The sequence below is a fragment of the Cygnus olor genome, chromosome 4 (assembly GCF_009769625.2).
Source record: "Cygnus olor isolate bCygOlo1 chromosome 4, bCygOlo1.pri.v2, whole genome shotgun sequence".
Taxonomy (NCBI): Eukaryota; Metazoa; Chordata; class Aves; order Anseriformes; family Anatidae; genus Cygnus; species Cygnus olor.
In genome coordinates this window covers 29,994,948-30,022,364 of record NC_049172.1, presented here as the reverse complement: position 1 = coordinate 30,022,364, position 27,417 = coordinate 29,994,948, and the positions used below count along the sequence as shown (strand labels likewise).

Sequence of the window (27,417 nt, the reverse complement as noted above, 5' to 3'; positions counted from 1 at the left end):
AGCATAAAACTGAGTTAGTTGTAATCCTTTCCATATTGGTTATTGATTACCTTTGTCAAGCTACCTTTCCTCAAAGTGCACTCCTTTGAAGTAATGGCAAATATGATATCCTAATGTTATGCTCTTGCAATCTGTGCTCCAGAAGAAGAATGGGAAGAGTAATATTTGAAGATCTGCAACACCATGTTCAGGAGATAATGTCTCTTGTGCTCAAAAAAAATAAAGAAAATGAATTATTTTCATAGAAAAAGAATGAAGGAAGCAAGTTTTGTTCTTCTGGAATGCAAAGCTTTCTGTTTATCTTAATAGGTCAAAATTATTCAATGTCTATTTATTGTTAAGTAATAACCATACAGAAATATAGGAAGTGCAAATGCTTATTTGCCATAAACACGATGAAATGTAGAACTAGTAATCATCTCTGTTTTGTGCACAGCGTCAGCATGCAAATCTCTAACCCAAGTACAGAGCAGATCTGATATTAATGTTGGTGCTGTTTGAAAGAAGAGGCAGTGGTCTGCTTTTGTTTGTTAAGGCAGGACTGAAAAAAACACGACTGTAAAAGGCTGGCTGTATATCAACAGGCCGCTTGTGTAGCAAGTGCCTGCCGTGGGGAGGCCTGCAGAGGAGGGGAGGAAGGAAAGCTGTGGCTCCCTTCGCTTGCTGCTGCTGGGATACCCTTGAGAAATAAAAAGGGGAGAGAACAGTGTAGGTCATGGTCTTTCCTGATCGTATCTTCGCTGTGGCGGAAGCGTTCAGATGAGCAGTACCGCTGTAGCTGTTCTTCCTCAATGTTTGTTTTGCTGGGAAGGAAGGGATGTTTCCTTCTGCAGTACCCCCACACTTGGCGTTCCTGCTGCAGCTGGCTTGCTCAAATTCTCCTCCTCAGTTTTGAGCAACTCTTTCCGTTGTTGCTTTTTTCTTTGTTAATCTGGTGATGCTTTCTGCTGTCAGTAGTGTGTACATAACAGTACAACCTTAATGGATATGGTATATGGTCTGCCTACTTTAAACGTATGTTGGAGTAGGAAAAAGAAATCAAAACCAGAGAAAGAGGAGTTGCTTTGTACTGGGGCACAAGAAATACCTACGTTAAAATCTTCTGTCCAGAAGTCAGGTGGAGATTACCTGGCACCTGTAGACTTGGATAGCTGGAAATGCTTCTTCCAAATAAGAACTTTGTGCAGGGCTTTGATACAGGGAACGGGCATATGCGAAGACTTCTAGATACTCAGCTCAGTCATGTGTGGTACTTATTGCAGATAATAAACCGAGTGCTGCTGTAGCTTACCTAGTATTCAGTTTAAGTAGATCTAGTATACCATTACCTGCCTTTAACGTGCTAAAGAAATTGTTTTCTCATTTTGGTTTAATGCAATTTGTTAACTTGAGCTGAAACTAGAAAAGTACCCCTTAGCTATCTTATGCTATATGATGCTTCATAAGCTTTGCAGTGTTGTTTTTTTTTTTCTGTCACTTTTTATTTGGGGAAACATGTAAAACGTAGTTGGAAAAGAAAAACATTGCTAGATTTGAAGAATGGAGTTTTGAAACTCTGTCCAGAGTGGTTTTTTTTCCAAAAGTAAGGCAATGCATTTTTCAGGAAAAAAAAAAAGGTAAGCGACAGACTTAGTACAATAAGATAACTCTGTAATGTCAAGACTTTGACACATTGCTGTAAAAGTTAATGTGTTTTTGACTACACAGTTGTGTATTTGATGAATTTGTTATAAGCTACTGTATGCTATGTTTTTAATATCTGGAAGCTATCTGAAGTCTTGAAATCCTTTGATACTTAAATGTTAATTTTTAAAGAAGAGTTGGAAAAAATTAGTCCTTTCTGAAAAATGATGTAAAGACTTAATTCCATGTTGCATCATGTGTGTAGTGTCTCCTTACAAGCTAATAAGTGACTTAGCCTGTTTTCAGATGGGGTTTTATTGTAGTTCCAGATGTCTGTAGACTTGTGTGATTCAACAAAAGATTATTTGGAAATGGTTCTGGCAGTGACTACAAGGGAACTGGATCATCAATACGCTAAGATTGAATTGATGCAGAGTTGATTTAATTTTGAACCTAGGCTTGTTTCTCAGTTTGAATATTTGTCAGAGGGCTGAATGTGTGGCAGCACAATTTGCTCTAAACAATCTAGAGTGGTTTTCCTTAATATAAACATGCAAGGTAGTTAGCTAAAGAATAATGCACTTGATGAATAGAGTTTCACTTCGTTATTCCTGATGGAAATAGCATTCTTCTGCGGGACACAAAGGAGGAGTCACTAATTGGTCCTGGAAGCCTGTGGCAGCACGCAGTGTAGAAATAGGGTTTTCCTGCTAGCAAGCACAAAAGAGCAAGTTTCCTTCCACATAATGCATGAAAACTTCTGAGATTAAAAAGCAAGACAGAGTTGTTCTTAACTGTTGTTCCTTCACTTATAGCAACTCCACTAATTTTAAAGCATGTTCTACTTTCTGTTGTGTTGTGCTTTTACTCTGTTAGCTATGCTTATGGTTTTAATTCTGACTGTAACTTGTTTCCTTAAGTGCTTCTTCTGTCTACCCCTATTTTTAGTTTTCTTTTTTTTTTTTTTTTTTGTGGGCATGCCTACCTTTCATGTCTATGTAGACAACTGAAACTTAACTCCAGATTTGCTACAGTGGTGTGAAGCTCAGTGCAGACAAACTGCCAAAGGTTGTATACAGCTTGTCAGGAAGAGAGAGAGAGAGATATATATATATGGTTATTTTTAAGCTGTGTAGGGCAGGTGCAGACTTGATCAACTTGGATATTCCTGAATTAAGAGCCTGCCGGGTTATATTTACCTGCCTGGCAGACTACGTCTTGCAAATGTGTGTTGGGAGATAGAAACATGTTATTCTGCAGGGTGTGTTTTCTCAGTGGGTACCAGTGTGGGACCCTGGGGTGCACCCCGGTGGTAGCAGCTTGGCCGTGCTGGAGGCTGCCAGGAGCCTCTGAGAGGGGCAAGCTGGAGGGCAGCTTGGCACGGAGGCTGCCCCCAGTGACCGCAGAGCAGCCTGCCATGTGGTGAGTGCAGTACTGTTGTCGTAATGTGCTTTCTCAATGAGAAACGTAAATTATGCTCTTTTGAACTAAGGATGCTGATGAGATATCTAGGTATTCCTAAAGGAATTTAACCGGTAATAGTACTAATTTGGGCCAGTGTTTAGAGTAACTTACTGTAATTGGTGCCATCAGGAAACCGAAAAGTAGTACATCAGAGAGGAAATCTCTGACGTGGGTCAGCGAAGTTTACAAATCTGTCATGAGGGGAGGGAGCGGCTTTCTCCTTTTTCCCCCCTCATTGTGGCTCCTCTACTACTTAGGACATGGGGATCCATCCATAAAATGGTGCTAAAGGCACTTGGTTTTCCTTGTCTCTCCCTTCTTGTGTCTCTACTGGTCAGTTGGGGGTTAGCTCAATGTACTTGGTACCTGCTGGTTGGTTTGGAGGTTGGTATGCAATAATTGCTTCCTGAACTCATTCTCCTAATGCAAGGTAACTCTTTTCTTGGTTGGCCAGCAATACAGGCTTTTATACTAGCTTCTTCTATGTCCTTAAAAATTTAGGGTGTGATTACAGTACAGGTACGTATGTACTGACAGACCTCCCAAGTACAAAAGCCTTAATGAAAACTCAGACTTTACTCTTAACTACAGGTGCTGGATGTACAGAGTGAACGACAGCTCCATATTTCAAGACATGTTAAAATCCAAAACCATAACCACCATTCAGTAGTTTGTAATTATTGTTGAAGTTTCTTTTACCTAAAGAAGCTAGAGTGATGAGAGGTCACTTACATAAACTATTGCATTTCTCTTCTGTTTGCCTTTTTGGGTCCTTTTATTTATGTATTCTTAGGATGGAGGACCTTCCAATTCAAAGAAAGGAGGAAAAAAAAAATACACCTTGACCCTTGCTTATAATCTTCTCATGTAACTGATTGACTGCTGAAACAATAGCAGTCACATCTGATACAACAACATCTTATTTATAGATGGAAACAGCTGCATCCTCTGTCTTTGCATGCAAGAAACCCTATTGTTCTCAAGTCACCAGGTTAATGAGACTGTGGGAAAACAAAGGCATACTATAATGGTATTATTAAAGATAATTATTTAACACAAAAAGGAAGGGAGGATGTGGCTGATATGATGTGCTCCTAAAACTGAGTTAGGTGTGGTGTAGGTGTAGAAGTTATCAGCACCGACAACTAAAGGTATAACACGCCATTGGGTTCCCAGGGGTTCTTGTGTCACTCTTCAGTTCGACTGCGCTGAAAGCATCTGCTTCCACAGCTCTGCAGCTTCTCGTGACTGACAGCCAAACTCTAAATAACAAGTTCAGTATGCAGGGAAAAGTCCTTGCTCCTTATACTCTCCCACCCCAAGCGCCTTCTGCTCTCGGGCTCCCCTCAGGTGGGTTGTGTGCCTGGGGTGCCCCGAAGCACAACGTGGTTTAGCAGCAGGTAATGTCAGGCTGTCCTGACAGGGCTGTCGGGGCAGGGGATGGCTGAGGATGCAGCAGGGAGTGCTTAGCACTGTTTGGTGTGATGGTTTGCTGGAGCTGGGAAGTATTCCTCTGGGGATGGTGGCCAGCTGGCCAGCAAACTGGAGCACCGAGTTTGGGAGCTGTAGTAGTTTGCTAATCCCTCTGTTGGATGCCCTAGATGGAAGAAAGGATTTCTTCTTGTGCGTGCTGTCCCAGGCTTAAGAGCATCTTGAGCTTCTTTACGGGTCCATGGAAGTCTGCGGATGAGCAGCCAGGACATGTTTCCCGTTCCTGGTTCGATCTTATACTCAGTGGTGGCAGTGTGTAAACCAGAGCATGGGAAGAAGGAAAGAGCCCAGTCCAGCACGCACTCTGTGCATCACGTGCACTTAGCTGGAAGGTGTTTCTAGTGTTTCTAGTCTACTTCATGCTGTATGAATGTAAAAATAAAAATAGTGCTAAGTGGAAAATATTGGATGATAGGAGCAGCAAGGGTGAGCATTTTTACATTGCAAGCTCAAGTGATAACAGTTCGAGGCTGGTTTAAGATTCCTCTTGTGAAATACAATTCTTTTCAAGAACATACCTTTAAAGCTTGTACAAGTAGAAGTCTCTGACTGAATGATCAAGAATGTATTAAGATCAATCTGAGTTTCTGTACAACGTGCACAAACGCCTCTGGCATCTTCTGCACCATACCTGTAATTTATTGCGAATGCATCTTCTGAAAGGTATCTGGTCCTGCTGTAAAGCAATTGGATTTGCTGGATTCTTTAGGTAAGCTGGCTGAACATTTAATAGTCTACAAGAAAAACAACAGACTCCAATAGCCCCCTAAATTCCTAGTTTGAATTGTCTTGTTCCAGGTTCTGGGTTATTGAATTTCACTCTACCGCCTTCTGTTAAACTATGATTTGGAAATCTGTCACATGGCACTTGCTTGTAGATGATTATCAAGTCTCAGTACCTTGGAGCCTTCCTTTGGTTCAGCTAGCTTGAGCTGATGAGCTTTTTTTTTTTTTTCTTTTAAGCTCAGTAAAAAGCTTGTATTCTAGATCTGACGGGTTATTTTTCCTTCCCTTTTAAAGTGGTTACAATAGCTTTAGGGGAAGAATCCCATATCCGAACTGTGAAATACACTGAATAAATTGTGTTTTTACAATTACAGTTGAGGATTTCTTTTTCTAAGTTCAATTTGGCTTCAGTTTACTGATTTGAAACATTATGCTGCTCCAAGATACGGAATCTTTTTTTTTGCGGTGGTGGTATTATTTTGGCATTCTTTCTTGATCTTTAGATGTAATGTTTTTTTTTTTTAAAAAAAAAACCAAACTCGTCAACATGTTAACTTGGCCTGTGTTGTGTTTTATTGTAATTTTGGCTCTTGATTTAACTCATCTAGACTGTTTTTCTAAATGAGACTTTAGCAAGGTAATCTCTGGAACATGTCTTTATTTTTAGAAGAAGCCATTATTAGGGAGATGTTTTGCAGTGTTCAGGTCTCTTGACCCTTCTTATCGCGTTGAAAATCTAGCTTCAGTAATCTTTTGGTATTAGACTGCTTTGTTGCACAGATTCTTTGGTAAATAGATTAATCTCTGGGTCTTGTGACTGTATTAATCTTGCTCTGCTGCTTAGGTTTGTTGAGGGATTTCTAATAATTAGGGCGTCTTTGTGCTACTTCTCAAAACACTTAGAGTGTGTCGTGGGGTTCAAATGGTGAAGTAGGAAACAGCGCAGACAGCCAGATATATTTTAGCAGTAAGAGGTTCTTTGGTTAATTTTGCTTGCAGTGTTGTGTAAAAAGCTTATAAATATTTGAGTAGTTTTTGTAAGATACTGACCCGAAACAGAACCTTCTAAAATCATGCTAACTGTGGAACTCGGTGGTAGTATTGGTATGCTCATGTAGGAGAGAAGTTAAAAGGGGAAAAAAAGATACTTGTTTAAAAGTGCAGGCACTTTGTTGCATCTTCCGATACTTCACTATTTGTGCTTGTAAACTGTGGACTACTACTAGGTTAAATGAAGTATTTTAATAATGCCAAAATGTGTTTATACAGTAACAGGATTCTTCTTTAATGGCATCTGGGATTTTAGACTACTGCATGGCGTGATTTCTTACAGTAAAAATCTATACTTACCAAATGAGCTTGTTTGATTTGCCCCCTAATGCCTTTGTTAATAAAACGTTCCGGATAAAGATTTTGACACCAGAGGCAGGTACTAAGAGGCAGTGGAATATGTCCTGGGAAGGAATGAAAGCTTTTGAGTTTTGTTGCATCTCTGCTTTGGTATATTTCTTCCAATTACTTAATTTTCACAATTTACTGTCGCTTCACAAACTGTCTTAGGCTGCTCTTCAGTATTAAGCAAACAGTGAATACAAGAATCCTTTGTTTGCTTTGCACAGTGCTACTTGGTTAGTTAGTTGTTTTTTTTTTTTTTCTTTTTGGGTAAGTAGCCTTACCCGTAAACCTTTTTCCATATGTGATGTGTGTTGTTGTTTAGTAATGCATGTGCTCACCAGCAAAACACACTCCCAGAAGTAATCTGGAGACATGTGAGCAATGTCTGTGCTGTGAATGCGTTCCAGGCTTCTTGGACTTTCCTCTGCTGGCTTGAGGTCAGAAATAAAACTTATTCTTGGTAATAGTCATATTAAGCACTCAAACAGCAGGCTGTTCCAGTGAATGAAATGCCATTAACCAGAAGGGCAATGGGAGCACTTCTTGGTTTTAATTTGCTTAAGAGAATGAGATTACAGCCAGAAAATTGTCTTGTCAGCCAGCCAGATATTGACTTCTTGGTCTTTCATTGCCAAATGATCAAGCTTCTCCACTCCTCTGCCAGCTCACTGCAAGAGCCAAGAAGGAAAGCCTGGGCTATTCATTGCTTTGTTGGACGGAATGTTACCTATCAAAGATCTAAGCATTACTTCTAATTTATAAGATCTGAGAATTTGTGTAGGCCATTTTTAATTAAAAAACAACCAAGCTGTGTTTTTCTTGTAGTCATCTTTTATTTGAAGATGATATAAAAGTATGTTATAACTTGAAAGTGAGCAGCGTATTTCTAACACGTATCTTGCTTTTAGTAACTAAATTGAAGAGAGTTCAATATTAAATATTAACTTTAATTCAGAAAGCCTGGAAAAGCTGAACTTTGGATTCAGGTCAGTTGTTTTGGTATGAAGTACTTGACAGATTTTGTTTAATTTTTTAAAATGAGGTTATTCTGTGAGCGTAACAATATGTGTAAATATTTGTGTTTTCAAGTGTTTGATGTTCCCAGCTTGTGCCCTCTGTGCTTCCCAGCCCTTTTGAAAGCTTGTTGCTTCCAGTTTCTTCACATTTCTTGATTCTTCTTCTTTCTTTCCTGCTGTAAATCTCTTCCAGGCTGTCAAATTGGGTTAAGACTAGCTAGCAGGCTCATAAGTGATGAATATTGAGAGAAATATACATCGTGCACAAAAGCCTTCTGTTTTAAATCAGGAGAATAAATGTATTGAAGTAAAAGATGGGATCCTTGATTCAGTTGTTTGATTATGTACTTTCTGAAAAACTAGTCCTTTGGGTCAACCCTAGATGTTTCTGTCATTTCTCTGAATTATTTGTTGACTTTCATTGATCAGGTCGGCAAATTTCACCAGTTCCTGTAAAGCTGTTAGTGCAGTATTGAGTTTTCTGCCAGAGTATAAAATCAAGCTTAAAAACAGGCTTTCTTTGCTGACAAATCATTATCATTCCACTCAAATTACTTCTGTAAAGTGATTTTTTTAAACACTTTCCTAGATTTAATTTAATGAAAAAAGAATTATGGGTAGCTTTTGAAAAGTGTGTGTGCAGTCAAACCTTGTGCAACTCAGTTTATCACTGGAAGCTGTGCTTTCATCTTAGGCTCTGTCTCTTGATCAGTGGTGACTGTTTACTCCCCTTTCCCTGTCCTGAGAGAATTCTAAATCACTAAAAGCAAAAATGAGGCTGCCTGGCCTTAAATAAACTTCCATTGTTAACAAGAGAGAACCTGCGGGCAACAGAAGGTGTTCAGCTTGCCAAAACCTAAAAAGGAGAAGTACCCAAGGATTTTCTCTACAACACTGTAGCTCCAAAAATTACTTATTCTGTTCCACTGCTTAAAATATAAAAATAGTATAATTAATTCCCAAAGCGCTTACTATTTTCAAAGTAAATCCAGAAAGCTTTATACATAGCATAGTACAAAACTGACGTGTAGATTCTTTTCTTGCAGTAGCCTGGATAAAGCGTTGTCTTGTCACATGTGGGCACTGAAACATTTCAAGGGTTTCCTGGAGCGTGGTTGAGAAGCAATTCTATCCTTGTGATTTATTTTATTTTTTTATTTTATAACCGAGTGAGGAAAGGTTCTGAAAAATCCCAGTGATCTCCTTTTTCAGGTCCGTGCTGCTGTCAGCAGTTGGTTTTCATCCTTGCACTGCTTATAAGCCTCTGTAGGAGAACCTAAAGGAGAGGCTGGTCTCAGTCCTACCCGACTGAAGGCTGGTGTGCATACAGTCTCCCTGCACCTTCACCATTGTGACCATTCCCACAAACACTGAAGGAGCCCCCTGCTTTCCCCCACCCCATGTTATAGTTGAGCCTACATTGTTGACCCTAAGCTCCCTGGAGTTATCAGCTGGTTCACAGAAGGACAAATGTCCTTGTGTATACTTCAGTGGCCAGCTGTGCTCTGTACTTGTACCATGTGTGACTGCAACCTTAACCTGGTAAATAGCTAACCTCTAATAGGCAACATCTTACTTCTTACTCAGCTTGTATGTTCTGTAAGTTCACAGTGCAAGTTAATAATTTCAGAGAGTATGCGTTCTTGCATTCAGTCTCGAGTTCAAACTTTTTTTCACATGACATTGAAAACAAAATCAAGATATGCTTGGATGGGAACTGCTCTGCAATTTCAGTTTCTTCGGGTGGAAATCCATGATTTCTTGATATACTAAAATGAAAATGTAGCATTTCATTGCTTAACTCCCTTCTCCGCCCCCCAAACCAACAACACAACCCCAAGGCATTTGTTGTTCTTGACTTCTGACTTCATTCAGAAGTCTTCCAAAAAAAGCAAGAAGCACACAGGAGTGTCAGTCAGTGGTGCAAAAAAAAGGAAGTGCAGAACCATCCTCTCTGGGTCAGACAACTGTACAGAGTCAGCTAAATCACAGCTGTAACACTGGGGAGTGTCCTCTGGCAAAACTGAAGGTAACTTGAGGAGCAACTGTCTCTGTCTGTCCTTCAGGCTGTCCTTTATCTGTACAGTGCCAACTGAGCAGAGCTGGCAGATGGGCATATGTTGTGCTGCATCAGTATGTAGTCTGAGGCTGTGAAGTGGTCTCTGGCAGGCTGCAGAAAGGCATTCCCAGTTCTCAATTTTGGAATTTCAATTTGGTGGTGTTGGTGGGGTAAGGGCAGCGGTGGGTGCAGGTTCCCTTGAAACTGCATGCTTTTTCAAGGCAAGTAGCAGATTTGGGGCCACTGCAAATCTGAAGTGGAAGTAGTGAGTTAAAGTTTGTTGGCTAAGGGCAGGTAGCAAAGCGAGTGGTGGCAGTCAAAGTGCTGCAGTGCGTCTGAGCCCTGCATCTGTTCAGCAGGGGTGTCAGCATCAGGCCAGGCCTGCAGAGGTAGAGCCGAGGTGTGATGTGAACTGCGGGCAGCTGAAATCTGCTGCTTGTGAGGGTGATCGGCAGCCAAGTTTTGCTTTGTGTCTCAAATGTTCAGTTGTAGAAGAATAACTAACTATCAAGAACAAGCAGTGCAGTCATGGTGTTCTGCACTCCAAGTAAGGAGAGGAAAGAACCTGTGGGGTCGCCTATGTCTGAGGACAGCCATAAACAAAGTTTTCAAGAAAATCACTGCATTGCTGGTTGTTTTCACAGAAACATCCAGCTGATGTGCTTGTCCTAGAACTCCCAGCTGCCTTCTGCAACTCCGCAAGTGCCAAAAAGCTTTAGTTAGCAGTACAGCTGAAACCTACGTAGAACTTTTACCAGATTTTGCAGGATTTGGCTGGCCATAAAATGTGTGGGGCCTTGGAGCTGCTGCTGCATTCATTCAGTCTTCTTCTAGCATCTGAGACTGCCAAGAGAGGTGACAATTTCTTTCCTCCGCTGGTAGTTACTTAAGCTGTGTGTTTGCCCTGTAGCAGCTGCTTCAAGGCCACTAATTCATTTTTATGCTGGCCATCAACCATGTTTCTGCCTGCTCTGGCTAATGCTAGCATTACTGAAGCTGTAGAAGAGAGTGTAGTAGAAATTTTACCGAACTAATTTATTTGAATTAAGGATTAAGAAACAGAAAATAAACATGCTTGCCAATCTACAGCAATTGCCAAGTTCATGAAGGAGCAAAAAAAAAAAACAAACTTCAGATCTTTATTAAAAAGTGGGACAGGAGGAATGGCGTAAAAATGTTGGTGAGGGAGGGAAGGCAGAGGGTAGAAACTTCGTTTGACAGAAGTGCTTGCATGTAATGCTTGGGCCCTGTACATAGAAGCAATGGCTGAAAGTACTGCAGTTGTACTACCTGTTGTGAATGAAAAGTTGACAGTCTGGCTGCTGTTTCTTGAACCAGTTTGCCTGAGGCTATTAATCATTTGCAGATTAAGTAGATCAAATCAGACAGACAAGCCACCCTTTGGATATGCTGGTCACTAGACATAATGATAATCTGTGTTCAGCGTCACAGGAGGAGGTTGTTTTAAAAGGGAGAAAGTCTCCACCCTGCATGGTTCCCCTGTTGGTTGCTATCTGGATTACCCATGCTGTGGTGATCTTTCAGAGAGGTCAGGTCCTGCAAGATGCTTGAGTGAGACTGTGTGGAGGCACAAGGAGTGCTCTGAGGAAAGCTTGTGATGATGTAGGGACTGGATGAGTTACTCCTGAGCCAAGTTTCTAGACCTGGGGGCAGTGAGCAGGAATACAGAGACACCCAGGGTTTCTACAGGGTGAGTTTCCATCCAGCTCAGTTGCTCCTGAGTTGATTCCCTATGGATCCACCTTCTGTACCTCGCTATCCAAGGTCTCTGTGGCTTATTTCACCAGTAGAGAAGTGCTGTCTGAACGTGTGGAAGCTGTTCTGGGTGTTGTCAGGTTCCTCACCTGATGAGCCCTGTGCAGTGGGGTTGGAGGTTGAGGAGCAGAAGCAGCAATTAGCTCTGCTGGTGCCGGTGGAGGCCACAGCTAATGACAGGCCTGCCTGCATCTCAGCTCCTCATGCCGATACCACAGGACCATGTCTCGCCCTCCCAGTGCTCTGCAGCCCAGGAGACCGTGTAACTCGGCCACTGTGCCCAGCCTTTGTAGGAAGCCTCTGCTTTTAATCACGGTCACCAGCGATACCCCTTCCTGTGTGCCCAAAGCTCGGGAGTGCTGGTGAGTGCCATGCAGCCATGGGTCCCACGGGCCGCTCCCAGAGCGAGCCTCCTCGGCTACTGCCCGATTCCTCCCCATTTCTTGTGGGCTGCCCTCGTCCTGAGCTGTGGTATCATTGGGAAAAGTTCGGTGCTGTTTGGGATTGTGTTTGTTACTCCTGTGTTCATGTGTCAGACTCAGGAAAATGAGTGGAAAGATCTTAGTCTCTTCCTCATTTTTAGAACATTCTGGGCCTGTGCAAGCAGGTGATTAATATTAGTCACATTTCTTAGTACGCTCTTAGGAATGTATGTACATACTGATGTGATGCTTGAACCTGTTGGGTTTCTTGTGGCATTGTAAGGGCTGATGCGGGGCACTGGTGGGAGAGAGCTGGCCTACTGTCCATCAGGACACTTTGGGGATGGGAGTGATGTTTCACTGGGGTGCTGAGCTCTGCTCGGAGTTGCTTTCAGTGTTGAAAAAGTGAGTTGTTATCAGTAATCTGCTAACTCAGGAGATCAGAAGTCTCAAATAAGGAATGTGCATACTTCAACATGCAATTTTGTAGTTCAAATGCATGAACTTAAGCTACTGTAAAGGTATGTACTCAATGTTTAAGAACAAATGTTATTTGCTCATCAGTTGATAAGCAGTATCTTAAGATTTTGTAAATTGACGGCTGTCATATGCCCAGTCTAAATCAGTCTGAAAAACAACTGGTAAGCTTTTTTGTATCAAGACTGGTTAAAAGTTCATAAACAGTGACACTTGAGGTCGTTGAGAAATACTCGGTTACGAAACCAAGGGTGTGCATTTTATTATACACGAGGAGTTCAGTGTTCTCTTCAACTCTTTGCTTTGTTAACTTATGCTAAGAATATAACATCTGGTTCCACTCTGAGAAGACTATGGAGTTTCAAAACCTGTTTCCCTTTAGTATGGGGTGGATTAAGATCCTGGGAGATTGCCTGCTGCTGTCCTGCCTGGGGTTTTCAGAGGGTGGTGTGCTGGGTTCCTCCTTTCCACAAAAGTTGCTGCTGGTCCTTCGGCAGCTTCACCACTTGTAGATGTCTGTGTCTGTTGGAGCTGGAGAACTGCAGGTTAGAGGAGAAGCTAGTATAGCAAATAGAGGGATGTACTTGGGAAACTTAAATTAAAAAAATCCATTGTGACATGACAGCCAGGCATCGTTAGCAGTTATTAGAAATTAAACTCGAGTTCAGTAGACAGCTCATAGACCAGATGTAAACAGTTGCTGCTGGTGGACTGTGTTGGGTTCTTAACTGAGAATCGCCTGTCACAGAGAAACACCTGGTGGTATTGCTAAGTGAGAGTTAGAGCTGTTGGGCTTTAACTGTTGTTGAAGTTAGTGAACAAAAAATCCAGAGCCAGCCAAGTCAGGTAATGGGGTAAGTAATAGATCAGCTTTATTCACAGCTTCTAGTCTTTTCAGGATCTTGTGAGTGTGAAAATAATGTCTGTGTGGCTCTGTAACCCGTGGTACCAATGCAGTGGTTTAAGGCATGGGATTTGAGGTTCAAAAAAGTATAGGTGCTGGGTCTGGGTTTTGAGCTGTCTGCTGCAAGAATCGGATTTGGATCTGTTGGTGTGATGAGATGAAAGGGATTTCAGAATGCTGTGAAAGAGCAATCTAGAGCTGCTAATGAGGAATGCTAAAGAGAAAGGGGTTTCCAAATTCCCTCAGAATTTGACTGTACAGCTAAACAAGCTCAGACGACTTGTTCCCTCTACAAGGCAATTTTGCCGGTCTGGCAGAGCGTTCCAGCAAAGTTACGTCGCGTGACTTCGCTCTTATGTTCTTTAAGCTTCTGTGCTATTCCTGATGGTTCTCCCTTGCGGATGTAGCTCCGCGTTAGACTGAACCAAGCGAGCTAAGTCCTTCCCCTTCAGGGCAGTGATCCGTTTTATCGGCTGAAGCTGCTTGGTGTCGTTTCATCTTAATGGACACAGGCAGAGCAGATGGGCTCATCAGGCTGGCCGGCTGCCGGGCAAGGGGGGTCCTGTCTGCTCTTTGTGCCGTGGGCAGCCTCCTGTGGTCTGGATGCGCCTGTGTGCGTGACCTCTGCTCACCGGACTTGGACCATGAAAGGGTCGGCACACCTGACCTTTTAAGATGTGGGGTTGGCTCACTGAAGACTCAGACACTTGCCAGAATAAAGTCCAGGTTTTGGCAGTGGAAGGCTTTCTTTTTTCTTTTTTTTTTTTTTTGTGTGTGTGTGTTTGTGTCTTTTTTATGATATTCAGAGCTGCATTTAGGTGCAGAGTGCTGACCTATGAGCAGCCATGCTTCACCACCATAACCCTACAGGTGCCTCAAATCTGTGTGTTTTTTTAAAATTTGACTTGAAAATGTCTTAGGCATTTGGCGTTCTGCTTCTAAGTGTTGAATAAACCTGCCCAGGCTGGATCAGAGCATGTCTCCAGTAAGCCCATCTGAGATATGGAAGCTGATACATCCCCAAGTTATATTAAAAATGAAATAAAAGAAATCCTTTCAGAATCCTACCATTCCTTATATGAAGGGGGTTGGGGAAACTAGCCCCAAGCCCAAAAGATAAAAATATGGAGTTATTAAATGCCGCCTGTGTTTCAGGATATATCTGAGCTGGCAAATACATTTAGGCTTGGAGATTGCTCTGTGGAAAGTACTTCAGCATTTTGCTAACGTTCACTTCATTTGCACAGAGGGGTAATCCCAGCTCTGGGAGGATGTGACCACTAGCAGCTTTTGAGGGGAATTTTTGGGTGTGAATTGATTTGGCATGCAAATACATACTTTAGTATGATCATTTGCCTGACAGTTTGGGAATTATTTTCATGCGATCTACTGTTGTTTCAAAAAATATTAGTAGATTGGAAGAAATGCTCTGCAATATGCTGCTGTAAGTTCAGCTACTGCTAAAAAAAACAAAACACAACAACCCTGATTCTTTGCTATCTCCTTTTAAAACAGGAAATCAAATGAGAAAGCCTTTGTTTAAAGTATAAGCTGAACTAAAAGGAGTTGTATGTTGGAAAAAATGTCAGCCTAAATGAATTTTAAAGCTTTGTTTAAACATGATATCAAAGTTGTGTATTGGGGTATAAACATTCTTGAAATTAGCTGCGGTATAATCCTTTCTCTCCCTTTCCTCATGCTTTTATTGTATCTGCATTTTTTTTTCTAAATGTAAAGAAACTGAGAAATACGATTTTTCTCAAGTAAAACTGAAACTGTCCAAGCCATAAAGGAGCTGTGCAGTTTTACTTCTGCGAGTACCGACAGTTGCCTCAGCCGTTGGAAAGGAGAACTTTATTTTTGGTTTGTTTTGTGTTTTTGTTTTGGTTGTAAGCCAGCAATATAGAATGCTTGTAGGCCAGCGATGTAAACTAACTCACTATTTTCTGTTGATTATAGTACTGCCGAGATATTTCTGTTGTAAGTTCTGGCAGTGTGCTGCTTCCAACGCGCGTTGGTTTCTTTTGTTTCTGCATGTGAGTTGTCATGGTAATCAGCCAGCGAGCTCACCAGCTCAGCCCCTGAGGATGCTGATGTCAGTCTGCAACAAAAACCTTGGGAGAGGCTTTCGGGGTTACCAGGGTCTCCCTGGGGGACCTCTAGAAAGCCTGATTTTACAAAACAGGGATGCTGTTACGCTCTGGGTGATGTTGGAGTTGGTGCGCTGCTGACTGGGTTGGCAATTAATTGTTTTTGGGAACTGGTTTTCTCAAGGAGTGTGTGAGGTTTGTGTCTCTGGGCTGGTTTTGTTTTTGTTTTTTGTTTTTTGCTTGGCAAGGGAAAAATACAAAAAGTCGAGGGTGGAGTTTACTGGCTTTCAGCACTCAGGACAGTGCTGAAAAAAAGGCTGTGATTCACAGCCAGGATTCTGAGTGGCTACAGCACAATTAAGCTATGCAAAAGTTTTGGTTTAAAAAACAAGGGTAAAATGCTAGTATTCTAGAGAAATTAGGCAGAACAAGCAGTTGAGACAATTGTGGCTTTAGATGCAGACAGATGATAGCAAGTGATTGTGCTGAGATGGCTTACCAGGTTATCCGTTCATCAGCTGAACAATGTTGCCTTCTTAGCCTCTTAATAAATTTACAAAGGTTGTTTGCAGTGATACGTATAAAATGTTCACGCAAATGGTTATCACAGATCAGCTGGCAAATGACTGCTCTGTAAGGTCACTGTAGTTTATTTGCTTGTGGCTTGGAATGGTTGTCCCTTCCAACAAATGGGATGCACCGTGAGTACCAGTATACAAGAAAATGTAAGTTGTGATGTTTATCTGTCACAACAGTTGTAGAGATGCATTTGAAGAAAGAAGACTGTATAGCCATGATGCTGAAGTACTGTGACCTAAGCTTTACAGAAATTCAGTTTCTCAGAAAATGGGTTCTTCTTGCCCACTGCAAGAAAAATTGTGTCAGGATCTCATAAAGACCAAGTCTGGAGCGATGTGTTTCCTCTGTGGTGATTCGTTTGTCTGGTTTGGTTATACCTAGGTTGTCTGGACTCTAGTGCTTGTGGGTAAGCTAGTATCATAGGAATCATCTCTGGCTGCTTTGAAACCTGTAGAAGTACCCTTAACAAAATAAAATAAATCAATATATCTTAATCTTTCCCTGTCAGCTCCTGGGGAATCCTTTAAGCACAGCTAACTGTTTTAAGCTAACCCCCTTTTAAGAGGGAAATCCTGCTTGATATGCTTTGGTCTCCTTTTCCTGGCTACCACCCTAGTTACTCTTAGTGATGGCATTCTTCGGGCTGAGATCCTTCAGAAGTTCCTGTCACAACCAGGAACCACCTAGGAGCTACTTTCTGGTGGTTTACTCTAGTATTCTTGTACATTCAGTTTACTTTCCCTGTTTTTTTAATAAAATCTGTTGTCCCAAAGTTGCCAGCCTTTATAGTCCTATCTATTTAGATACATTTATAGAAAACACATTTCTGCTACAAGTCATTGATAAAAAAAAAAAAAAAAAAAGTTCCACTGTATGTAGTAGCTGATATTTGTTACAACAAGATTGAATTTCCTCTAGTAGGTTATTGAATCTTATTGCATATAACTAATGGAAAACATGGGACAAATAACACTATCTCAGAACAGTTTGAGGCCCTCCTTATCATTATTAAAAAAGCAACAACAAACAAAAAAAAATCCCACCCATCCCTAGGAACTGGTGTAACTACAACAAAAAATGTGAATGTTTTTGTGATGAATGTGAAAATGGATAGAACAGCTTCCCACTGTTGGCTATAAATATTGAAAAGGCGCAGAAAGGCAATTATATATATTTGAAATGGTGAATAACTTTAAGTGCCTTTCATAATTATGGACTGTGCAGTGAGTAGGAGAGAGCTTTTGTGGTGAAACCGTTTTGTTTGCATTTGGACATGCGACCAAAGACTGAATTTTTGACTACAGAACTTAGCTTTTGTATTAAGCATTTAATTGTCTGACTTCTACGAGTCTGGAAAGCAGGACAGAAATGCACAGCACTACCCTGTAATTTCCTATGCTCATTAGTTTGTGCACTGACTTCTACGAGATGGCAGGCTTTAATTTCCCGTCTACCCTTTCCACGTTTAACCCCATCGTATAGGATGGTTATAATCATGACTGTCTTAATTTCTTTACTTTATTTGGCTAAAAGCGTCATGACCAGCAGGATATGTTGAATCGATTGTATTCATTTTGAGCTGGTGTTAAAAGTCTGTTCCTGTGGGGTGGGTCATTGAACCTTCTAGTTCAGTCTTATATATTTGAGCCGGTTCTGCTGGCAAGATTGAAAACCAGGAACTGTTTATATAATTTGTGAATCTGTGAGGCATTACATAGAAGTAGAGGTTTTTAACCCAGTTTCCATTAGAAAAAAGATGTATAGTGCAAAAATAAAGATAAATGAGATTTTATTTCCAGGGGAGCTTGTTTAAATAAAATATACTTGAAAGACAGGAGGGCTGACTGAAGTGTCCCATTGAAACATCCTGTTTCTCCACATCTATTTTAACACGATCCTATTGTGTTTCTCCATCCTCTGAATTTTAGAGGCAGTAATGCAGCTAAAGATTTTTGAGAAGCATGTTTTTGTTCTGTACTGGAACAATTCCCAGTTAAGACAGACCGGGAAAATGAGAATTTTCCTTTTTCTTTAGGAGGTTTTGGAGTTGTTCCTGATGAGCTTCACGTGTGGGTGCTTCAATTCCAGATTGAATTTGCCTGCTCCTTCTGTTTCCAATTGGGTTTGAAAATTCTTTTCCTAACCCAGAACAAATGTGCCTGCCTTTAGTGGAACTAATAATAACAATTCTTTTGTGTGTCAACAAGTCTAAACAAGATCAATACAGTTTCTAGAGTTCTTTCCCACTGCCTGGTTGAAGTAGAGGAAGTGAAGGTTTGTGCTGGGTTGCTGCCCTTCTGGTAGAGGCTGATTCCCAAGCTTAGTCATGCCTGATGACTGGAGTAATGTTTTGTCATAGGTTTCCTGAAATACAGTACGTGCTAGTTGAGACAAATTCCTGCAGGTTGAGGATGGTAAATTTTTTCAGAGCTCTGGCCACAAGTTTTAAAGTAACTAATTTAGCATTTGGTGGCTCTAACAGACCTTTAAATTCAAAAGTTGCCTTTCAATCCCAGTTGCCCATTTTGAGTATGGATAAGGAGGTGTGTTTTTAGAAACTCCTCCATGCAAATTGTCTCCTCATTGTCTTGGGGAGCTGCAGGTTTGAGGAAAGCTGAGCTAGTGCCTGGAGCAGGCAGTTCAGGAAGAGGCAGAATAAATAGGCAGATGGGTGACAAACTAGGGACAGCAAAGCTGCTTTGCTAACCAGCGGGTGTCTTCCTACCCTCTGTATGTGGCTTTGCACTCCACCTGTCTCCAGTGCCACTTGTTCTTGCTTCCCACCCCTCCGCTTTCTACGTTTTTCCTGTGTCAGGCAGAAGAAAAGGGAGAAATTACGATGGCACTGTGGGGTGATGGTGCTTGCTGGAGCAGCTCTGCTGAGCTGACTCCCTGTGCATCTGTGTCAGGAATTTTGAATTTCCTGATGAGCAGCTTGTCTGGGAGGTGGTGGTGCTGCTCCTTCAGAAGGGGAGAGCTGTGTTGGGCTGGTTGGTGTTCTTGTCATCCTAGATAACACTTGGAAACTGAGTATATTAAGATTTAGAGATTTTATTCTATGTTCAGACACAAATTATTAGTTGATTGGTTACTTTTTTCCCCCCACAGTTCAAAATAGTATCTATGTAGCTGCCAATTCAGTCACTTAATTCTGTATTGAATTGGTAAATTGCTTTCTATTACTTTGGCTCTATTTTTTAATGCAACAGATCTCTGTGTAGCATGCTGTGCAGTAGTAGGAATAACTTGCAGAAAAATGCTGCTGTGGCTTGCAGTGAAGTTGAAAAGAATAATTTATCTTAAATTTCAGTGTATTAGTTTGTATTCTGGCTGGCTTCCCATGTGTCAGCACCCCAGCCCTGAATATGAAGGCCCTGATGTGAGGGAAACAATGTCAAAACTCTGTCCTACATGACAAATCCTTCATTTTAATCTCCTCAGCAAATTACTGCTGGTATGGCTCACTGATAAGTCCATGCATACCTGGGCATGCTCCTGCACAGCAACTGTGAGAAAGTTTATTTTTTCTGCTGCCGGGAAGCTGAAGGTAGAGTACTTCATCTTCATTTGTGTACAGCAGGGATTTCGGTATCAGCAGGACTGGATTTTTGTGTCATGCTGTAAGTCTGTTCAGTCTGTACCTGGCTTTGCTCCTGACTTTGACAGCTTAATATTTGCAAGGTGTGAGCTCACTCTCAGAGTAAGGTTTTGCCCTACCTTTGGTTTTGTCTTGCCTTTGGGTTTGTCTGGGATAGCTGAACTTGCTGCCGCCCTGTCTGCCCTGGTTTTCCTTCAGAGGCTGTGGTCTCTGAAGGCAGGGCCGTGTATGTCCTCCGGAGCTGCTCTTTGTGAGAGCCTGGCACGTTCGTGCGGACTGGCTCAAGTACACAAACCTGCTCAGGAGCAGACGTCTGCTGCGGACACAGACTTTTCTGTTTAAGCCAGGTGAGTTGCTGCAGTAGTTTGGCCTGTTTCTTTTGGCAATGCTGGCATTGCTTTGGCCTTAGGGAGCAGTACAGGCAGGTGCTAAATTAATGATAGAGAAATAAATGCTTGGTATAGGTACCTGAATTGCTGAGGGCCAAATGATTTCAGGTGCTGGATGCAATAAAAAAAAAGGAAAAGGACAGGATCCTACAGCTACAAGGAAAGAGACAAGACAAGACTTCAGCAATGTTGGTTTTGATTGTGGCTCGCTATTCCTCACTAGGAAGAAAAACTGTGCTTGTTAGTATACGATTTGATGGGGTAAAAAAGCATTAAAATACTTGAAGGGGAAAAGAAAGGTTCCACTTTAAGCTAAAATAACCATTCAGGCAGCGACATCAAAACTACACGTGCCCCTTCCCTGCTAGCAGTTTCGTAATGCACGTAAACAAGCAGAAGGCTTTAAGGTCCCGCCTTCATCTCCCTGAGTCGGACAATGTGGGCCTCGTGGTGATGTCTCGAGCAGTGCTGAGCATGCTGGGGACAGCAGGCGGGGACCCGCCATTTTCCCAGCAGTGCAACCAGCTGGCTTGGGTGCCATGCTGGGCCTGAGAGGTGTGAGCGGGCTGAGACCGCCTGCACCATGGCCTCTGCTCGCAGCCTGTTTCCTCCCTGGGGGTTTGCTCTCAGGTCCCTCAGTCTGAGCTAAAGATGGGTTATTCTGACAAGGGCTGGCCTCTCAAACTGTAGTATATAGACAGCAGGCAGGTAGTTTGGAGCCTGAGGTGAATATCAGGTGCTTTGAGAAACTCCTCTTTTTCCCCTCCAAGGAAGTAAATTAGGGAATTAGCTTGTATTTTTTTCTTACCCTTTGATTCAAAATGAAACGAGCTATTGTAAGAGTAGGATGAAAGCTTCTCTGCGCTTTCTTTCCATGCCTGCGCAGAAATGAGTGAATTTCTCGCTATCAGAGGAATGAATTTCTCAGACCAGCATTTTGCTTTTCAACTGTGGCAAGGATGATAAATGGCTGAGTTAGGCTGGCAGTTTCACATCTTACTACAAAGCAGGATGGAAAAAGTACAAAACTTCGAGGGAGGCTTAAATTTTTCAGTCAAAAGTAGTGAATTTCGAGGTGTATCTATCACTTCAGTAAAGTGAACGTTTCTTAAGCTGCTGTGAATTTGGGGGCAATGTTCTGGGTTTGGCTTGTGTAACTGACATTACGATGTTTGAAACAAATGCAACACCTGTACATAAACGCAGATTTTTATTAGAAATTTGGAAATTCCATTGACATATTTTTATAAACTGTTGCCAAGATCTTTATGTAGATCTCAGTTCTTGTAGCAAGATCAGCCAAATCTTTACATTGTCATTGCAATCATCTTTTTTCAGTTGATAAAGTCAGAAAGCAGAAAGCTGGTGGTTTCTCAGTACTTTTTGTATAAATCGCCCTTGCTGTGGCAGAGCGTTTAACCAGTTGTATTGGTTATGGTGAGCTTTGCTCCTTCTAACTTACAAGCTGTTATAAAGTATTGGATTCCTTTTTTAAATAAGAGAAACTATAAAGAATTACTTTCTCTGAACTTTTGATGGCTCAGTCTGCCACCTTGTGGTAATTTAAGTACATCTATTGTAAAAAAAAAAAAAATACATCAGACTGCTGCCATTTGTATGCTTTTATACATTCCGGGGATTAGTGTTAACATGCTGTGGTCCTGAAAACTACTTATCTCAAAAGATGTTTAAGTCCCAATGTTGCTGACTTTAATTGCATCTTTTAAGGATTTTCTCACCTATTCTGCATAAATATAAAGACAGATCGTGTCCATGAAAAAGAAAGTTCTTTTCCTGAGAATTTTGAATTTTTAGCTTTTTGGCAATTGTCTATAATACCAAAATTGAAAAATTTCATAGCCTAAGTTTGTGTGTACGTGTGGAATTTTTTTGGGGGGTAAAGGAAAAGGTGGCTTTTATTCTGCCACTGTTTCAAACATTCTGAATTTACTTAGGATTTTAAAAGACGTGGTGCAAATATTTCTGAAGGACTCGTGCATTCCATTAACTCACTTTTAATCACGACGTTCAAACACTAAAACATCCATGTTTGATAAAAATGTTTGCTAAGTAAACAAAGCATAGCTTTTCCAGAGATAAATTGAAAACGGAGGTGACTAACAGGGAAAATTTATTAATCTTTAGATTATTTTTTTCAAATTGCTTTCCTACTTTTTAATGCTGCAGAATGGGAGTGTGCAGTGCCTACTGGCAGTATATGAAAATATATTCAGTGCTTTTGGCTGGCTCTTTTTTTTTAATCTTGCACAGTTATGCAGAATTTAATGACAGGGTTGATACTTGAATTTGTTACTTAAATTTCAGTGCTGAGCTTTCGGTGCTAGAGGGAGCTGTTTCCTGTTAGACACCCTGTGGAAAGGTTCTGCCTGAAGAATGGGCTGCAGCTCTTGTCAGGAGCTGTTGTCTGATACAGTGCTGGTGCACATCACCTGCAATGCTGAAATGTCTGTTGGTTTCAACAGGAGAACTAAAGGTCTGTGGATCCCTTTTACCATGCACTTTTGCTTTTACAGCTGTGGGTCCATGTAACCAGGCATCTTCAGTGGTTCTTCTGTTAGTCAGTGAATCCTTCATTGCATGTAAAACCCATGCCACTCTGGAGAAACCTCAGTGCCAGTGCTGAGAACAAAGGGTTATTCTCCTTTTCAGTGCCTGCCTGTTGTTGCACAGGCTTGCTGAAAACAACTTACAGCAGCACCTTCTGACCAGGCTTTTGCTAGTAGCAATGTGTTATGTGGAAGTCTGATCCACAGTGATCCGCTCCCTGGGGCAGCTGGTGGCTTGGGCAGCTGAGGCACTGCAGTGCCACTAGGACAGACGGGCTTGTGGCTCCTGGGGGTCCCTGCAAGACAGCAGCAGACATGAGCTTTTATATGTTTTTATTAGTATAAAATGGGGGTGTGAGGGAAGGCGTAGAACAAACCTGCAAGTAGCTGTTTTTTTTCTCCTCAAAGCTGCATGTACAAGGTCCCTCCATCCCAGATCATGCATAATTGTCTTTGTCCTTCACGCGTCCTCTGCTCCTTGCAGGAGGATCAAAGCCTCCAGAGGACAAGGGAACAGAAGGACCAGAACAGAAGTGAAATCAAAGTTTTCACTTGTGCATTTCTTCTGCTTTTTCAAACTGAGTTTTTCCTTTTATTAGTGTGAGGAAAAAATCATTCTTTTAGGTATTGAATGAAAGACATTTATTTAGTTTCAACCACTGGCTGTAACTCCTGGTGTCTTTTCTTATCTGTAGAGTGGTTTAAACAAGTACAGTAACACTTGTACAATAATATACTAAACTACATCATATTTTTATTTTTCTTAATTAACATTAACTTCTCCTGGGGGAATTCAGAGCTCAAGTCTCCTTCTGAGCATCTCACATGGCATTCTTTCACTGTGTCTGGACACTGAAGTATCTCTGTACTCACATTCAGTTTTAAATAAAGTTTTCGCAGTGACAAAATATTTCACAAATTAATAGTTTTGAGACACTGCATTACTTGAAAACATATTCTTATAGTGAGTTACAAGGGTGTTAGTTTATTCTCAGCTTTCTGTCAGCCTCAGCTAGTTGTTGTGAGCTACTGGTTTGTTTTTCAATGAACCAGTTTAAAAAATGGATGGTGAAACAGTATCAAATCCATGAGCCAAAGTTAAATCATCATAGATGTTGTGGGCTGAAATTAAGCTTTCTTAAGTGTTGTAGTGATCTAACATCAGCAAATCCTCTAGATTGATGTTAATACTTCCACAGTTGCATCTTGGGAAGTTTTAGTCTTTAGGTGATGTTTTCATCTCTTTATTAATGTGTTTTTTTTTTTGGTCTGGGTTTCAGAGTTCCACAGTAAATGTAAAACTGAATGTAAAATTTGTCATGTAATTAGTATTTAATTTATTATTATTTTTTAGTTATTTCATGCCAATAATTGTCTGTTCATGCTTTTTTTCTCACTTAAGCTTGTGGTTTAGCTTCCATTTGACAAAGGTATAATTTCTTAAACATTTACACTGAGTTATTTTGCAGACTATTTTTGCACTTTTTTCAAGTTCAAGGGAAAAGAAAAGACTATTTTCTTGTGAGCTTGCTTTATGGAGTAAATGGAAGTTCTTGGGTACACTGGCATTGGGAAGCAGGGCAGTTGCACCGTAGCTCACTGGAATTCTGGACCAGGCTTGTTTACTGAACATGAGCAATGACGGCAAAAGCAGAAAGGTTTTCTGTGTTTGAATTTTATGATGTGGTCATTAGCACCATCCTTCCCTGTGTTAGTTTCCAAAGTAGAATCGAAGGTATTCATGCAGATTGCGTTTGATTGCCTGTAAATGTGTTATTTCCAATATTCCTGCTGCCCATAACAGGAAAGCTTTAGATGCTTTATAAAAGCAGCATTTTAACAGCTTGTACCAAATTGAAAATCTTAATAATGTTTTCCATATGTTTGCAGGATTTGGAGATTGTGTATTCCTATTTACATGGAATGGAAGCCTTGTCTAATCTGAGAGAACATCAGCTAAGGTATGATGCTTTATAAGAGCTACTGCTTATGTGTGGAAAAAAGGTTTACACAGTTGTGTAGAAATAAACATTTCTTACAGACACAATCTTCTATTTAAGGTATATTTCATAGAAAGCATGGAAATAATATTTTAATAGATGTTTGTCACTTGCATTTGACACTTCCATCAAAAAGCAAGAAGTTGGCTGCCAGAATTTTTATCATCTTTTGATTTTATTAAAATGGAATTCCATGATTTATATGAAGGAGTACATAATTTTTATTACAGACTTTTTACAGAAGTTTTGAACTTGTATGGTAGTAGGTATAATCAAAGTTGAGTACAATAAAGTAGAAACATTACCACTTTCTTCAGAACATTTTCAGCTGAAAATAGTTTGTCGATGTTTTAAACTCTTCTCACTGAAGCTTCTTCTATCATTGGGTATGAACCAGCCCTGAATGCCTGTAGAAGGGCTACATAGAAATAATTTTGAATTGCTTCTGATAGCAAGGTGAGTGTGTAGTGTCTTGCTGCCTCTTGTTTGCGTCTCTCCATTGAAAAAGGCCTACTGAAATCCACTATGTACCTCAGTCTCCAGATCTTGTGTCACCTTGAGTGTCTGGACAGCTAAGGATTTTGTATTGGAGACACTCACTATACTTTAGACTGTGTCTTTGACAGACCTGCTACTGTGGTTATCCTTCTTGTTTCTTAATAGAACTTTATACTGGAAGGTTTCCAATAGAGAAGCAAATCAAAGATAAATATATGCTAGTCTGGAAGATTGTTTGGGGAGCTGTATGGAAAAGTAAAGAGGATAGTCTTCTCCCTGAAAGAGAGAAAGTAGAGCTGGGCAGAGGACAAGCACAATTTACTTTGGGTTTGCCTTTGATATCAAAATTTGAAGCTGAATTTTCCTATTGCCATAGGAGTGTTTTTTACACTTTTTATCAATTTCCTATCCAGACCATGCATAATTCACACCAAATCCTCATTGTTATTGATTTAAAAAACGTAAGCTTAATCCTCAGTGACAATCAAAGGCCTGGTAAATTCTAAGTTAGATACTTCATTGTTGCATGAATATGTTCATGATGGCAGACATGACAACATTTAGAAAACAAAATTCAGTTAAAACAAGTATGAGAATGTTGCTTTGGCCATAAAATAAAATTTCTTCCAGGAACTGTCAGGAATTCAGCTGTCAGGAAAACAGGTGATGGTTTGAATTTATCTGCCATAACTGAAATAACATTTTTTTTTTTTAAACAGTCACTTTTATTTCATTATTTTTGAAATATTTAAGGCATTAAAATAGTATACATTAATGCATTAACAAAGTAAAGAAATAGGAGGCTTGGTAACTATACATTGCTCTTGTGTACCATACCTTGAATTCAAAAGCTGGCTATCACTGCATCCATTTATTACTTTATTGTCCTAACGCTTTCTTCTTGTATGTGTGCATGTATGTATCCCTATATGCTCCTTCTGCTTTCTGTTATGGGTGGGTGTGTTTTCTTTTCAGACTTTGAGACTAAAAATAAATGCTTTATGTACAATGTACAACTTCTGGTCCTGAAGGAAAGTCTGCACATAGTCCAAATCACTTAAGTAATGCAATAATCATGGAAGCAGTCTATTATTTGGGTTCTGTTTCAGTTTGTGCTTCCTTTTGTGCAGAAGTTTTAGAAAAATTATGTGCTACACATGCAAATGATACTTAGTAAAATAAACAAAACATACAAACAAAACAACAAACTAATAAATGTCATCATCAGATTTCTTTTCCCCATAAAGCACTTTAATAAACTTTAATAAAGTAATTTAAATACAAACTTCCAGATGTACTTTATATTATTTTTTAAAGACTTGCATTTATTTGATTTTAAGTCATTGTTTCAGTTGTCTTCATACAAATATCTTACTACCAGCTGAGTCTTCTAAGAGTATTTGGACATCAGTGTGTTTCTGGCAGATATAAAAAGGAGGCCTGCACGTCTCCTGTATGCTCTACAAGGAAAGAGATTGAATTACTATTATTTTGCATCCTGGGGCTTGCCAACATTTGCCACATCTGAAGATGCTGAAGCAACTTTAACTTGATTAATGCTCTTTTAAGTTCTAATTTCTGGTCTCTTGCTTCGTCATTCTGTCAGAGTCTTCATTCCCAAGCCAATGTCCTGTAATTGTGAGAAAATAAAAGGTGGAGTTTTCCTTCTCCCAATGTGCTCACGACACATTCTGCAATATGAATGTTGACTTCAAAGTAGCCTGTGTAATTACTTCTCCTTTGAATGTAATCCTGGCCTCCTTCCAAAGTATTTTCTGTTTTGCTATTATATGCAAGAGTTTCAGAATATCAAGTTTTACATAGCTGGAGTTGAGCTGATGTTAACTTGTTTACAAAGATCAAAGCATGCACATATGGTTACATGGTATGTTGATTTGTACTTTTTGGCTTCCTGTTCCGAATGAGGTTCTTGCTGAGGAATGTGTGGAACTTGGGCTAGCTCTTCCAGCACACTACGTTCCTAGAAGAGAGCTTCTGTTTGCAGTGCCGTACATGGAAATGGCTGGATTCCCTGCAGATGTGGGACAAAAAGCTTTTATAGCATCCTTTAGGAAACAGCATTTCTTGTGGCTGTGGGATGCCTCAAAAACTTCTGAGATGCATTAAAACTATTGTAGTAAATACAGCTTTCAGTAGTGAATAATCTACCTTGTGGTTTTCTGATGAGCTCATCTTGAATTTATTACGTGTGTTTAGGAGATGGACAAAGATCACATTTGAGTGCAAATTCAACAGCAGTATTGACTGGAACTAAATCAGTTTTTAAAATACTTGAAGAAATAGTCTAGTTTTTACTGTAACTTACAGTAAGTGCAATTTCTA

The 27,417-nt window shown here is 40.5% G+C and overlaps 1 protein-coding gene across 6 annotated transcripts in view; it reads left to right on the top strand.

Moving 5' to 3' along the window:
- RAPGEF2 (Rap guanine nucleotide exchange factor 2) overlaps nt 1-27,417 on the top strand; it is a 190,790-nt gene that overhangs the window by 30,671 nt on the left and 132,702 nt on the right. For all 6 annotated transcript variants that reach the window (XM_040554946.1, XM_040554945.1, XM_040554943.1 and 3 more), the window contains exon 2: nt 24,467-24,537. In XM_040554946.1, coding sequence (XP_040410880.1) covers nt 24,467-24,537 — 71 coding nt within the window. The remainder of the gene's footprint in view (nt 1-24,466; nt 24,538-27,417) is intronic.